The sequence below is a fragment of the Megalobrama amblycephala genome, linkage group LG4, assembly GCF_018812025.1.
Source record: "Megalobrama amblycephala isolate DHTTF-2021 linkage group LG4, ASM1881202v1, whole genome shotgun sequence".
NCBI lineage: Eukaryota > Metazoa > Chordata > Actinopteri > Cypriniformes > Xenocyprididae > Megalobrama > Megalobrama amblycephala.
The window spans coordinates 25,342,334-25,358,379 of record NC_063047.1 but is presented as its reverse complement, the minus strand read 5'-3'; the positions used below and the strand labels follow the sequence as shown (position 1 = coordinate 25,358,379).

The window sequence follows — 16,046 nt, the reverse complement described above, 5'->3', positions numbered from 1 at the left end:
TGATGTTCATTAACGTGACATGATTAAAGTTTTTCTAATTCATTGTTGTAGTTCGACTGTACGTTTACAGAACTTGACTCATTCACCTAACTGAAATTCAATTATTTTATAGTTTAGTCTGATTAAAATTAAATGTATTTTAACTGAATATGAATTCAAATTAATTTTTAGATCTGTTAAACTTTTGCTTGCAATTAAATAGGTTTAATCAACTTAGAACAACAATGATATAATAAGTATTATACAGATATGTAAAGTACAGCACTGTTGCATTAAGTATCACAAATACAGCACTCCGTAAAAAAACAAACAAACAACAAAAACATTTTATGTCAAATATTATGTAGAAAACTGACACTAGTCGAGTTTAGAGCAGGAGCTGGTGATAAAAATTTCAACAATAAGTTGTACAGGATTATACACTGTATAAGCAAGTGTATTGAAATTCAGAAAAATAAATTTCAAGTGTATTAATGCACACAGTATTTATTAAAGACTAAGCACATTTAAAGTACATTAACAAATGTCATCTTGGACAACACACTTAAGTTGAAATTAAAATAAATTATTTTTCATGTGCTTTAATATAAGTCAATACATCAGAATAAGTTTACTTATTTAAAACACTATAAAGTCATAATTAAGTAAAATTAAGTGCATTTTTAAAAAGTGCTCTTAAGCATGTTTAGAAATATTGTCATGAAAGTGTACTTTCTTTAAGTACAACTTAATAAGTCATTATTACAAAGTGTATTTTTAAAAAGTGCACTCAAGCGTGTTAGTAAATATTGTCATTTAAGTGTACTTTCTTTAAGTACAACTTAATTTGACATTATTACAAAGTGCATTTTTAATAAGTGCACTTAAGCATGATAATAAATATTGTCATTAAAGTATATTCTATTTAAGTACACTTAAGTGGCCTTTCATTTTAATTATATTGTATTATCTGCAAGTGCACTTTTTAAAAAGTATACTTTATGATTTGAAGTACACACAAAGTACACTTTCAATAGGCCAATTTCACACTTCCGTGTTTTTGGCTTCCAGAATGATCCACGCAGTGTAAAAGTTTTTCCGGTTACAGTGATAGATAGCCTCGATCAGAACCAGCTCGGGAATCAAAGTCGTTTTACGAATTAAATGTCATGAAAATGTTTGAACGTTCTTGGTGAATTATTGGTGAGACTACAGAGCTCTCATTAAGAGCTAAATTTAATAAATAATTCGAAGTGATGGCGGTTAAACTAGTTATATTCTCGGTGTCTGTTTGGCGCGGCTGTGCATTATCGCGCTCCATGTGCTGTAAAGACGGTGCCTGCGTCTCAACGTGCATACTATCCATCCTAAATAGTAGTCTATGTGTAATATTCAGTGCTATTTAGGGTGGATAGTATGCACATTGGGATGTATAGAGTGTTTTTAGTGACGTGCTGGGGAAGTGATCAGCTGGCAGCTCCCTTATCACGCAAGCCTGATCCTCTGATTCATAAAACAGGACTGCTCGCACCCTGATATTTCTGGATATAAACACTTCAGTCTCACTCATTTTCCTGTCATCATCATCTTAAAGTGTGTATTATTGTGCTGTTGCAACATTAATGCAAAGACTGATAGTTGTACAGTGTGGTGTTGGAAATTAATTGTCTTAGTTTAATCATTTTAATCGATCAGGATTATGTGGGATGTGATGCCATATGAGATTACATGCTATATATTTTTAAAACATATTAAACTCACGACAATATTATGTATCTCGATTTTATATCCCCCATTAAAGTATATATTGGGAGTTTTTTTTTTTTTTAATGAATAAATTATATAAATAATGTTCGTCGTACGTAATATGATCGGGGAAATTGCTGCGTAGCCTTTACTGTATGACAGCTGGTAATATAAATCCACCTGCCGGTAAATTCGAGCAACGGTCTTAGCGGCCGTACAAGCTACAAAACAGTAGAAAATAATTTCTTTGTAGATTATACAAAAGCGACTTGGAAAACAGACAAAACAGAAAAGGTAAGAAGCGATATTTGAGAAAAGAGCATATCAATCTAATAGCCGTAGACGCATAGCGGAACTAACTTTACCCTGCGTCACGTGATTTCCGATTCTTGTGAAAAAGGCCTATACAATTAAGTGCACTTCTTTTTCACAAGGGTTCCTCCTTCTTATATAAATCTCATTTGTTTAAAAGACCTCTGAAGAACAGGCGAATCTCAACATAACACTGACTGTTACGTAACAGTCGGGATCATTAATATGTACGCCCCCAATATTTGCATATGCCAGCTCATGTTCAAGGCATTAGACAAGGGCAGCCAGTATTAACGTCTGGATCTGTGCACAGCTGAATCATCAGACTAGGTAAGCAAGCAAGAACAATAGCGAAAAATGGCAGATGGAGCAATAATAACTGACATGATCCATGATTACATGATATTTTTAGTGATATTTGTAAATTGTCTTTCTAAATGTTTCGTTAGCATGTTGCTAATGTACTGTTAAATGTGGTTAAAGTTACCATCGTTTCTTACTGTATTCACGGAGACAAGAGCCGTCGCTATTTTCATTTTTAAACACTTGCAGTCTGTATAATTCATAAACACAACTTCATTCTTTATAAATCTCTCCAACAGTGTGTAATGTTAGCTTTAGCCACGGAGCACCATCAAACTCATTCAGAATCAAATGTAAACAAATAAATACTGTACTTACGCGATTAGACATGCTGCATGACGAACACTTTGTAAAGATCAATTTTGAGGGTTATATTAGCTGTTATATTACCGTCTTATATTACCCGTCCCACCTGCAAATTACACCTATGCCTTTGTATGATATATTGCGGCGTTTGAAGAAATATCTGTCATTTTCTCTTTTCACAGTTCCTGCTCTAATCATGGAGGCAGCAGATCTTTTATGTGACTCGCTCTTCCGCTGGATGGAGAACAGAAAGGAATGTGCAGAAAAGCTGTTGGAACTGGCGCAAGAGCTGGAAAATGTTCGCCAGGGCAGCAACATCGCTCAGGTGGTTGGAGCTGCTGCATCTGTGGCCTCAATAACTGGAGCAGCAGTTGCCACTTTCTTCACAGGAGGTCTGGCCTTCCCTCTGTTGGTTGCTGCAGCAGTCTCTTCCCCATTGGTAGAGGCAGGTATCTCCAGGAGTAAATTTAATAAAGCTACTGAATTAATTAAAGAAAATGAGAAGGTTGGGACAAGCATTCAGAAGCAGCTGCGAGATCTGAAGGACCAGTGTGGAGGAACACAGCTCGGGGATCATGCTGATGAGTTGGACTGTGAGGTGACCACTCAACTGATGTGGGCTCTGGCCAGAAGAGATAGTACTCATGTACCCCTGGACTTTCTCAGAGATTTCAACAGGGCCACGTTCTATCGTCACATGACACCAGGTGGACTGGATCCAGCCAATGCCTCACACTTTATTGGCCAATCTCTGAACCTCATTAGTTTTACTGCTGTGATCACGGGGAGCCTGATGTTATCTGCCAAAGGAATGGGGAAGAACATTGGACAAATTGGCATTAAAGCTGCTGCTAAAGCAGGATCAAGGGTATCAGCTTTCTTTTCTCAAGCATTCCAATTTTAAGAAAATTGCGCCTTTGAAATTATCTTGAAGTGACTCTTCAAGAGAAGAATATTAAATATTCACTGCATTGCTCTTATATGTTAGAGAGTGATTTTGTGATTGTGACTTTCTCTCTAGGCTCTGGGTGCGACTGGTTTTGGCCTCTGTGTGTACGACCTGATTGATAAGAGTGAAGAATTAGTAAAGGGCAAACGATTCACGGAGGCCAGCGAGCTCTTACGGGATTCAGCCAGAGAAATACTGGAAGGCCAACAAGAGCTACAGGAACAGCTGGATGCAATGCAGTATGATATTTTATTTCTACAAATTTTTAATTTTTACTTATAAATCTGTCGTGGCCAAAGCCAATACATCTTGTATTTGTCTGAGATTGTACAGTAATGAAGGTCTATAGGTAACTGATCACAGTACAACTTTTTCTCATTACAGCAAAATCAACCAAAAATTATTCAGAATGAAGAACCTCATCAAGAACTTGGAGGGATATTCTCTCAGCCTGACTGGAGATGGAAAGAAGATAATAGATTATATCATGGAAACATGTACAGACAACAGAGTTGTCTCCTGGCTTCAGGAATTAACTAAAAATCAGACTGAATTTGTGAATCTACTTACATTTGTTAAGGAGACATTGAGTCAAAAAGAAGATGAAGAAGAAGTGTTTAAGAAGAAGAAGTTGAGGCGTCCAGGCGGAGGTCACACAGACATCGTGTTTGTGGCTCATGGTGCAATTGTCGACCAATTTATGCCAGCAGCTTTCCTGGTGCCCACACCTACCATCAGAGACACCATTCTTTACTCTCCGTGGAACTGCGCCATTAATGCTCGTGCTGCATTTGGAATTGCTCAGGGGAACATTGATGTGACAAACAGACAGTTTTACAATAGGAATGGCAATACAGTTGACTATGAGCCGAACCCTTTGCCAGATCGCTGGAATAGCATGCGAGGATCTCTCCACAACATCCCAGGGATCCTTCTAGCCCCTGTAACCCCTGAAGAAGTAGCTTATACCAATTTTCTAAAGCTTTGGATGAATAGAGGCATGGAGAACGAAGACCGTATTATAATCCCATATTTTAGCCCAGAAAATCTGGTAAACGCATTTGGAGCGATCCCCCTGTACATGTTCATATTTGTGACATCATTCATACTCATGCTCAATGGTAAAACAGCTACTGTGCACCTGGCTGCTTGTTTGAACCGCCTTGAAGGAAGTCCACTTAGGCCAGTAGAGTGGAGAACACAGTATGCCTACACCAATGATGGAACCGGTATGACTATGAACATGGATGATAGGTACATGAACTCTATGTTATTCAGAGCCTTAAGATCAATGTTTGACAGAAACCATGACTAAATTACATGCATCTGGATCATTCCTGATATGTAGTACCATGAGCGACCCAGAGTGCTGCAGTTTAATGCGTAAGACCAGCCCATTTATTCATGTTGGAAGAACTTTGATAACAGAAGTCAGAGTTTAGGTCTTTCTATCTCATCATATTTACTACTGACATGTTTCAAACGCAACATAAAGATAAATTACAAATTTCATACTGAGGATTGTGCAGTCAATGCCAATTCCAACTCTGATTTCAAGTGTTGTAATCATCTCCACTCTTTCCTATTGTAATGTCTTGAGAAAGACAAAGAAAGGAGCTTTTAAAATGAAAGCTTTAATGCAGAACACAGAACAACATCAACAGGCACAGCAGCTTACGCCGCTCTTATATTTTCTCATACGCACTTCCTGAATTCTCCTCATTAACCCTGTAAATGCTGGTGCTGAAGAAAACAGCACAACTATTACAGACTCACTGCTGTGCTGCAGTATAGTGCTGTATATACAGGAGATCAATTACAGTGTGAAATACATTACTCATTATAGCAAAAAACAAACTTATGAAATGCTGCTTTAATAATAACTACAGATGGATCTGCTGCATGTCATATCAAAAATGGCTACGTTATATAGTATATTAGTTGTGCTTATAGATGTGCAGTTGACGTGTTTGATGGAGTCATAAAAAGCTTGTTTTTTGAGTCACTTGCTTTCTGTGTAAAACGTATGGGTTTCACCTGTATTCAGCCTAATTAATCTAATCTATTAATAACCTGATCTAAGCATTATATAATTCTATTATTCATTTATAGTCATCTAATTTTTCTTATACTGTCTTATACTCTTCCATGGTAACACTTATAATTAATAAAGTAATTAAAAAATAATTTGCAAACTATTAGTTAGTGCATTGTTTATTAATAGTATCGTTAACACATTAACATGCTACAGAATATACAAATAAGTTCTTCATTCATTGTTACTGTTAACAATTTATTTTTATTTTTTAATCAGCTCATATGTAAACACTTAGCCCCTGGTTTCACAGACAAGGCTTAAAATAGTCCTAGACTAAAATGCATGTTTGAGCTGTTCTAACTGAAAGTAACTTGTACTGTTATACCTTAAAATATGTCAATGGCATTGTTTTGTCTCAAGATAAACACCAGTAATGCTTTTTTCTAGTGTAAGTTTATAAAAGCTACTTAAATGCCCTAATTGAACTAAGGCCTAATCCTATCTTAGGCTAAGCCCTGTCTGTGAAACTGGGCCTTAATGTTTGTCAACAACTTGATAAATACATCTGATGTAATTTAAAGTATGTATTAAATGATCTGTTAATCATTATCAAGTTATGTAAATGCTTATGTATGAAGCAAATTTAAGGCTTTATTATAGTGTCTATCATGGAATTAATGTATAATAATGGAAGGATTAAAGCACACAATTATTTAATTACATTTTAGATACATTTTAATCTTATTCTTTGTTTTTCTTCTGCACTTGTGATTATTTCATTCTTTTTTTGTAAGTCATTTTTATGTAAAGCAATTTGAATTGTCATTCTGTATGACATGCTGTATTAATAAACTTATCCTACCTTGCCTTGACTATATATTATTTATTTATAACAGCAAATTTTAAAGCGCTGAATTCACACTCACACTTTTCGGGGTTTATATAGGTCCACACTAAATAGGGTTAAACTAACACTTTAAATGGAGTTACTTTTTTAACACTTCTATAGAGTTAAAACAACACTGTAAGTGTTCATAATTAACACAATTATTTGTGTTTTTCCCCCTCATTTGCATTGCTAGCGTTAAAACTACACTAGATGTGTCAACACCAAGAGAGTTCTTTCCACACTAATATTGTGTTCATACAAACCCTGATTTGTCATTAAATGTAATCTATATTCAGTTGAACTAAAAACACAATGTGTGCATTAAATAACAGCCAATATGTTGTATCAGTTTGAACGTTTATTTTCAACAATGACACATCTTAGACAAAACAATTGAAACAAATTCACCCATGTGAACTCTGCAGGTCAAAAGACCTGTAAAACTTCAGAATATTAGCGGTTAAACACACTCTTTACTTCCAATAGCTGTACTTTAAATACACGATGCTCCGAAAAAGTTGTCAAAAGTTTGTCAATGCTTCCCATGCAATTCCTTTACTTTGGGAGACTCACTGGTAAGACCAACATCAGTGTTGTTGAGTGTAGCAGGTAGATAAAGATAAAAGGACCTACATAGCAGGTAGAAACAGTAGGCTTAAAGTTCGATAGCACTCCAGGAGCTGGTTCCTTCAGAAGAGATGAGGTGCTTCTTCAACCACAAAGAATTTGTTCATCCTGCCCTTGATCCTTCTCAACACCAGTAGGAATGGCTGGAGGTCCTCCCTCCGACTGAGATGGCCTCAATACTGGTGCAGGACTGTAAACAGCAAAAACAAAAATTACATTAAACGAGATGGGAAAAGATGAATGCATAAACCTCAGTACTAGTATTGTTTGATGAGAATTGTGCTTTAAGCGATAGTTCACCCAAAATAATGTTGTTCCACTCCCGGAAGACTTGTGTTCATCTTTTAAATACAAGTGAAAATACTGAAAGATTTGTCCATGCAGCTACCACTTTGATGCCTCAAAAAGTTCATAAAGGGATTGTAAAACTAATCCATACGAAGTTTAGCACTTTAGTCCAAATTTTCTGAAGAGACACGGCCACCTTATATGATGAAGAGATTGATTTCAGGCTTTTATTCATTTCACATTAATCAGCACAAATAGTTCTTGTGGAAGCTCAAACGATGCTGCATAACACTGAGAATAAACTCATGCATGAATTCCTGTTTACCATATCTGATCTGTTTGTGTTTATCAATGTTTATATGTAAATAAAAAGACAAAGTGAAATGTTCACATAAAGCAAGTCTCTTCAGAAAATACGGAACAACGGAACAAGTGTTAAAACATTAAAGTATTAATATTTACCATTCAATTCACATTTATTTGTGTAGCACTTTTTTCCCCACAATATATAGTTTCAGAAACCAAATACCATCAGGATTACCACCAGACAAAGTTTAAATGTTGATGACTTCAATCTGTGTCCTCTACCACAGTGTCTGTTTTTTTTTTTGTTTGTTTTTTTAAATGGTCATAAATACAGATTTTTTTTTTTTTGCAAACTCAAATAGCAAAGCTTGAAACAAGCCCTGTGGACTTTAAATACGGTTGCTATATGACTGGCTTTAATTAGTTATTGTCAAAGCCACAGCACTTACCTTCATTTAGAAAATCTTGGAATGCACCAAGATATTGAACTTTCACCGGCATGACGACAGCTGTTGGTCAAGAAAAATGCAAATAGTTCATTTTAAATAAAGTCCAGCGAACAGATGCAGTCAGAAGCTCAATTTGTCATCTCACAAATTATATATTAAAGGGGCTCTATGTAAGATTTTTACTTTAATAAAGCATAAAAATACCCCGATATGTTTGCAGATATTTAGGAAACATGCTAAGTTCATCTACTTGTTCCTCAGAAACACAATGCTACAGCCAGATATTCTACTTTGAAAATGTGCGTTCTGTGTCGGAACGTCCGTTTTTGTTTTGGTCTGTGCGAAACCGTGTGCTGCCAGTTTATCCAATAGTATTTCGACATCACAGGTTGCTAGTTGGCGGAAAACACGCGTATTGCAACCATGGAAACCAGCAAACAAACTGGTTCAGAGAATCGCAGATTCTAGCTGACCTAAAAAGCCTCTGAATCCATCTAAAAATCTTTATGAACGACAGCAGATTAAATCAGATCAATCAACTCATCAGCGTACAGTGTTTAGTCTCCTTAGCTTTCACTGTGAATTGCGCTCCCTATTGTTGCTGGCAACCCGCGTCTTTAAACGAGAGGGCGGGGCAAACAATATTTTGAATTTGGACTGCAGTACCTATTTTGAACACTGGGTGTCATTATTACATAGAAAAAATACACCTTTAAAGTGAGATTGCAAACGAAGCGCGCACATTAGACGGATCTCTGGTTCTGGAACGGGTCTTTTCATACGTGGCCAGAAATATAACGCTAGTATATATCCGTGACGCGGTTTCACTAGAATTCGAGCGCGGGGTGCAGATTCGCGCCTATAGCAATGCTGCACTTACACGGCCCGAGACTGTGGAAAATAACGCAAAATGTGAGACAAAGTGCATATTATTGCCAAAATTTGCCAGCACAAACAACTAACGTTAGAGCCCCAGGAGAGAAATAAATGCTGCGTCATTTACATTCATTTGTTTCAATGCATTGAACAGTTACATGAATCACACAAAATATCACCTATTTTTCTGTCCAAAGTCTAAAATATCCGTGTCAAATGTGCAAATGAATCAGCATTAAATAGCTGTGTTTTTCATTGCGAAAGCCAAACTACATTGTTTGGCCTTCCAAAAGAGGACACAATTAGAAAACAGTGGTTAAGCTTTATTTACAACACCGTTCCAGAACAGAACAACCCAAATATTCGACTGTGCTGCACATTTTTCGGAGGACTGTTTCCAGAACCTGGGAGAGTACAAGGCTGGGAGCTGATGTTCCAAATATGGTAAGAGGCATGACATTTCCATCACACGCTTAAGGTATACGGGCCAATCACAATGCACTGGATCACTGGCCAATCAGAGCACACTGCACTTTTTATAACAATGAGCTTTGTAAAAATCAAAGCGTTTCAGAGAGGCGGGGCATAGAGAAGCAACAGTAATGTACAGTATGTGTAAAATAATGAAAAACCACGTAAACACATTAATCCAAACACACAAAATAATGTTCTTTTTAGAACCGTCATATGACCCCTTTAAATAAATAATGAATTACCTTATACATTTGATTCAAATAAATACATTTGATTTAAATATATAAAATAAATAAGTTTGATGAATCTAAATAAATAGCTAAAACTATTCAAATAAAAACAAGAAAAACAGTGTAAAAATGTAAAAACACATACATAGTAATTTAATAGCTAGTAACTAAAAATTGCATTTAAATAAATAATAATGGATAAATGCATTTGATTAAAACAATTTGATAGAAAAATAAGTTAAATACATCTCAAATGTTGTGGCAATACCGTTGCCGGATTTATAATATTATAAGTAACAGCCAGCCACTATTCTCTATTTGAAATTGATTATTTTATTAATATAATATATTAATATATAGTCAGGAAACAATCACAACACCTGTCTGAAAAAATGAAAACAACAACTTAAATCACAGAGACCAAAGTGTGTCTGTCATGATGCTTTCTTTGAATGCAGTGTATTCGGCCATCCTGACACACAATCCCTATTGTAGCAGATTCAGTCCTGTAGCTCTTTTACAGTCTATGACGATTTTCACAGTCAGCTTATTTATGATGCAGTGAAGTATTAAGTTGGAGTGACCACAAGAGGGCGTTCTCACACAACAAAGAGTTTGCAGAGCAGAGTGTTGTTCTCCTAGCCAGATCCAGCTTGTGTGTTCCTTAATTAACACCTGTAAAATAAAGTGAATAAAAAAAATAATAAATTGCATCCTTCTGCCTCTGTATTCTGCTGCCTTACAGTACATTACATAATTGCTAATGAGGAATTAAGGATTTACGTGATGAAGGAAATAACTGATGCATGGCTGCCCAGACAGCAACATAGTGGGGCCCGGATCCGGCCCACATCTGCTACATGTGGATCAGTGATGCGTGGGTCAATGTATAAACAACCCGCACCCGACTGACATTTTCAACTAACCCGCCCGCAACTCGGACCGCAAAAAAAAAAAGGAAAAAAAAGAGGAAAATATTGTACCCAACCCGCTTCCTGACCCGCATTTTTTAAAAGTAGTAAATGCTCATTGTAGCGTCATTGGGCCATAGACGTAAGAACTAGGGGTGCAGGGGGGTGTGGCCGCCCCCTCCCATACTTGGGATCTGACTTAAACAAAGCATTTTTTTGCAGTTACTTTTCCATCCCAAATGTCCTTAAGAACATCTTTGTTGTGAACTTGCAAATGGGTGTAGCTGTGCTGTTCCTGCATGGACTCGCTCTTGAGAAGAACAGCAAATGTTTTTTTTATTGGAATGTATTGGACAAAACATTCATTTCCTGCTTCATTGTTCCCTAAATGTAGTTTAATGTAGTTAAAGCTTTGTTTAAACATGGTTTTCCTCCTCTGATCTGTTTTCAATATACGACTATTGCGAGTGTGGATCTACCACTCTTTCTACATCTGTCTCAGGAACTCCAAGTAGAAGCAATTTTTTTCTTTTAGTTTATTCAGCAAATTTGACAGGCTGATGTGTAGATTCATAGTATCATTAACGCTATATACAAAATAGTTAGTTCTTCATTCATTGTTACAGTAATTAACAAATTATATTTTAATTAGCTCATATGTAAAGCTCATATGTTTCTTTTTCTTTTCAAACACCATAAAATAAGTTTCAATATTGTCTGTACCTCTTATTGAGAGAAAAGAACATGTTATCAGTATGTTTTTGGAAAGTTTCCTGCTCAGAGCAGAGCTCAGATAAACTTCAGCCTTGAAGAAGCTGTGAATCATGTGTCTGTGTGTGTGCGCTAGTGTTCTGTGCAGGTCCTTTGTTACTGGACAACTGGCATGTGCTTGAGACCAGCAGACGCCATGTCATGACCCCAAAAGGACATCCGGTACCTAAATCCAGAATCCCCTCGTCATCACCGTGACGAATGGAGATATGCTTCTGACTATCTGTCCATGTGTGGAAGATTACCAAATCTGTCTATTTTTCTTGGCCAATCAGAATCATTCAGCCTGAAAGGTGCCCTAGAATTAAAAATTGAATTTACCTCGGCATAGTTGAATAACAAGAGTTCAGTACATGGAAATGACATACAGTGAGTCTCAAACTCCATTGTTTCCTCCTTCTTATGTAAATCTCATTTGTTTAAAAGACCTCCGAAGAACAGGCGAATCTCAACATAACACCTACTGTTACGTAACAGTCGGGATCATTAATATGTACGCCCCCAATATTTGCATATGCCAGCTCATGTTCAAGGCATTACACAAGGGCAGCCAGTATTAACGTCTGGATCTGTGCACAGCTGAATCATCAGACTAGGTAAGCAAGCGAGGACAATAGTGAAAAATGGCAGATGGAGCAATAATAACTGACATGATCCATGATAACATGATATTTTTAGTGATATTTGTAAACTGTCTTTCTAAATGTTTCGTTAGCATGTTGCTAATGTACTGTTAAATGTGGTTAAAGTTACCATCGTTTCTTACTGTATTCACGGAGACAAAAGCCATCGCTATTTTCATTTTTAAACACTTGCAGTCTGTATAATTCATAAACACAACTTCATTCTTTATAAATGAAGTGCACCTGCACGTGCCACTCCCTCTAATCCCTGGTTATCTGATGTTCTTCGTGAACATCGGACCAAACTCAGGGCTGCAGAGAGGAAGTGGCACAAATCAAAAGACCAATTTGACCTATGTAGCTATCAGTCTCTGCTCTCATCCTTTTCTGCTGAAATTCATGCTGCTAAATCCTCCTATTTCCACAACAAAATCAACAGCGCTTCAAACACACGCACACTTTTCAAAACATTCAACTCTCTCCTCTGCCCCCCTCCACCACCACCCACCTCATCCCTTACTCCTGATAATTTTGCTACATTTTTCACTGACAAAACATCTACCATCAGCAGTCAGTTCTCCGCTCCACACACACAGGAACACAGACCAACCACACACTCAGCCACACACCTCCTCTCTTCATTCTCCCCCCTCACTGAGACAGAAGTATCCAAACTTCTCCTCTCCAATCATCCCACCACCTGCCCTCTAGATCCCATCCCCACACACCTTCTACAAGCCATCGCTCCCACACTTTTACCAGCACTGACACACATCATCAACACATCTCTCCACACTGGCACTTTCCCTAACACATTCAAGCAGGCTCGGGTAACCCCACTGCTTAAAAACCAACATTAAACACGTCTCTTGTAGACAGCTACAGACCTGTTTCTCTCCTACCATTCATAGGAAAAACACTTGAACGAGTTGTTTTCAACCAGGTGTCATCTTTCCTCTCACAGAGCAATCAATTGGATGTCAATCAATCTGGTTTCAAGAGTGGCCACTCGACTGAGACTGCACTGCTGTTGGTCACTGAATCCCTGCGGATTGCAAAGGCTGATTCCAAATCATCAGTTCTCATTCTGCTCGATCTATCTGCTGCCTTTGACACGGTGAATCATCAGATCCTCCTGTCCACCCTCTCATCACTGGGCATCACAGGTACTCCACTTCTCTGGTTTGAATCCTATCTCACAGGAAGGTCTTTCAGGGTTGCCTGGAGAGGGGAGGTATCCAAAGCTCATCAACTGACCACGGGTGTTCCTCAGGGTTCAGTTCTTGGACCCCTCCTCTTCTCCATTTACACTACATCACTTGGTCCCATCATTCAGGCACATGGTTTCTCCTACCATTGCTATGCTGATGACACACAACTCTTCCTTTCATTCCAACCAGATGATCCCACAGTAGCTGCACGAATCTCAAGCTGTCTGGCGGACATATCGGCATGGATGAAAGAACATCATCTACAGCTCAACCTGGCTAAGACTGAGCTTCTCGTCTTCCCTGCCAATCCGACTCTAAATCACGATTTCAGCATCCAGCTAGGCACATCCTCAATTACCCCATCAAATTCGGCCAGAAATCTTGGAGTAATCCTTGATGATCAACTGACCTTCAAAGACCACATTGCAAAGACAGCTCGGTCATGCAGATTTGCACTTTACAACATCAGGAAAATCAGGCCCTTTCTAACAGAACATGCAACACAACTTCTGGTCCAGGCCCTGGTCATTTCTAGGCTTGATTACTGCAATGCTCTTCTGGCTGGACTGCCATCATGCACAATCAAGCCTCTACAAATGATCCAGAATGCAGCAGCACGTCTCGTCTTCAACGAGCCCAAAAGAGCCCACGTCACGCCTCTCTTCATCTCTCTTCACTGGCTACCACTTGCTGCTCGCATCAAATTCAAGGCGTTGACGCTTGCTTACAGATCCACCACAGGCTCAGCACCTCCTACTTCCACTCACTCTTACGAGTCTACACTCCTACCAGAAACCTGCGCTCATTAAAGGAGCGAAGGCTTGTGGTACCATCACAGAGAGGCACGAAATCACTTTCCAGAACATTCTCATTCACTGTCCCTGGCTGGTGGAATGATCTTCCTGCCTCCATCTGGAATGCGGAATCCCTGGCAATATTCAAAAGACAGCTGAAAACCCATCTCTTTCGTGAGCACTTAACCTCATCTTAAAAAAAAAAAAAACCTACTAATTCCTATCCTTTCACTTCCTCTAATCCCTCTCTATTGTAGCTTAGGATAATCTGAGCACTGCCTATAACTTGTATTATGAGCACTTCTTGTCTATTTGCCGCGTCATGACGACTCGCTTGTTGTATTCCTCACTTGTAAGTCGCTTTGGATAAAAGCGTCTGCCAAATGAATAAATATAAATGTAAATGTAAATCTCTCCAACAGTGTGTAATGTTAGCTTTAGCCACGGAGCACAGCCTCAAACTCATTCAGAATCAAACGTAAACATCCAAATAAATACTATACTTATGCAATTAGACATGCTGCATGATGAACATCTTGTAAAGATCCATTTTGAGGGTTATATTAGCTGTGTGAACTTTGTTTATGTTGTTTAAGGCAAGCGCGAGCTCTGGGGGCGGAGAAAACGAGAATTTAAAGGGGAAGCGCACTGAATCGGCTCATGTAATGATGCCCCAAAATAGGCAGTTAAAAAAAATTAATAAAAAAAAATCTATGGGGTATTTTGAGCTGAAGCTTCACAGACACATTCAGGGGACACCTTAGACTTATATTACATCTTGTAAAAAGACGTTCTACGGCACCTTGAAGTAATGACGTAGTTAGTGGACTCTGTTAGAGTATAATTGTTGTGGAAATGTGAATGTACGCAGAGCGGCCTACGAGCTCCTTGTGAGACTTGAAACTGGCTTCTGCTGATGAAACTGCAAACTATCCTTCATTCAATTTTTCTTCAATTTATTAATTTTTTTTAAACTCTGACTCCAGGTCTTTATTCAACATATCTGGTTTTAAGGGTCCTAAACTGTTTATCCCCAACAACATGGATTTGCGCAAACACTTAAAACGCTGTATTACGCATGCCAGACAAATAGTTGGTGGTCACTTTGTAAAGAAAGACTACATGCATGCCTGTCCACCGTATTTTTACCTTATTGCACTTTGATATTCTTTTCGTTATTTCCCAATAGCGGCTAATAAATCATAAGTCTCGCACATTCACAGAAAACACCTTATTTCTGCCTTGAAAATTAAGGTGGATAGACTAAACACATAAAACGCATGTGCATGAAATCACAGGTTCACGTTTTTGCAGTTTACAGAGAAAAGAGGCCACCAAAATGTCTTTGTTGTGTTAATGAATGACCTAAACGCATAAAAAGTTTTCAGTTTTTTATTGAAAATGGTGTCATGTAAACAGCCCCTAAGATAATACATATATACATATCTGATTTATTTTAAATGAGTTGTTGATGTTCATCAAAACATGTAGTAATTAATTCATAGTAAATAAATGCTCATATACAGTATATAAACTGAACTGATGAAAATTGATGCAAAAGTGTCTTTAAGGAACACTTAATATTCAAGGAATTCATGTTTAATAATAGTAGGATCAAAGCACATAATTGTGTGTCCTCTTTTTATCCTTTTAATTACATTTTAAATCAGTTTTAATCAATGCCTTTGTTTTTCTTATGCACTTGTGGTTTTTTTTTAAAATCCTTTTTGTAAAACATCGAGTATGAAATGTGCTATATTAATAAACTTGCCTTGACTTTTGTGTGACTTAATCTAAAGTGAGAAATATTTAGCCCTAATAAAATATTTATTAAGGATCCATTACTTTAAAAGTTGACCATCATTTAACTTTCTTTTGTAAGAATCAGAATAGATACAAGTGAT

The 16,046-nt window shown here is 37.5% G+C and overlaps 1 protein-coding gene across 1 annotated transcript in view; it reads left to right on the top strand.

The window, feature by feature from the left end:
• LOC125267165 overlaps nt 1-6,550 on the top strand; it is a 40,223-nt gene extending 33,673 nt beyond the window's left edge. The window contains exons 2-4 of the mRNA XM_048188526.1: nt 2,889-3,574; nt 3,728-3,894; nt 4,040-6,550. Of these exons, the coding sequence (XP_048044483.1) occupies nt 2,903-3,574; nt 3,728-3,894; nt 4,040-4,970 (1,770 nt within the window). The 5' untranslated portion in view covers nt 2,889-2,902 and the 3' untranslated portion in view covers nt 4,971-6,550. The remainder of the gene's footprint in view (nt 1-2,888; nt 3,575-3,727; nt 3,895-4,039) is intronic.
• Nucleotides 6,551-16,046: the final 9,496 nt, after the last annotated feature.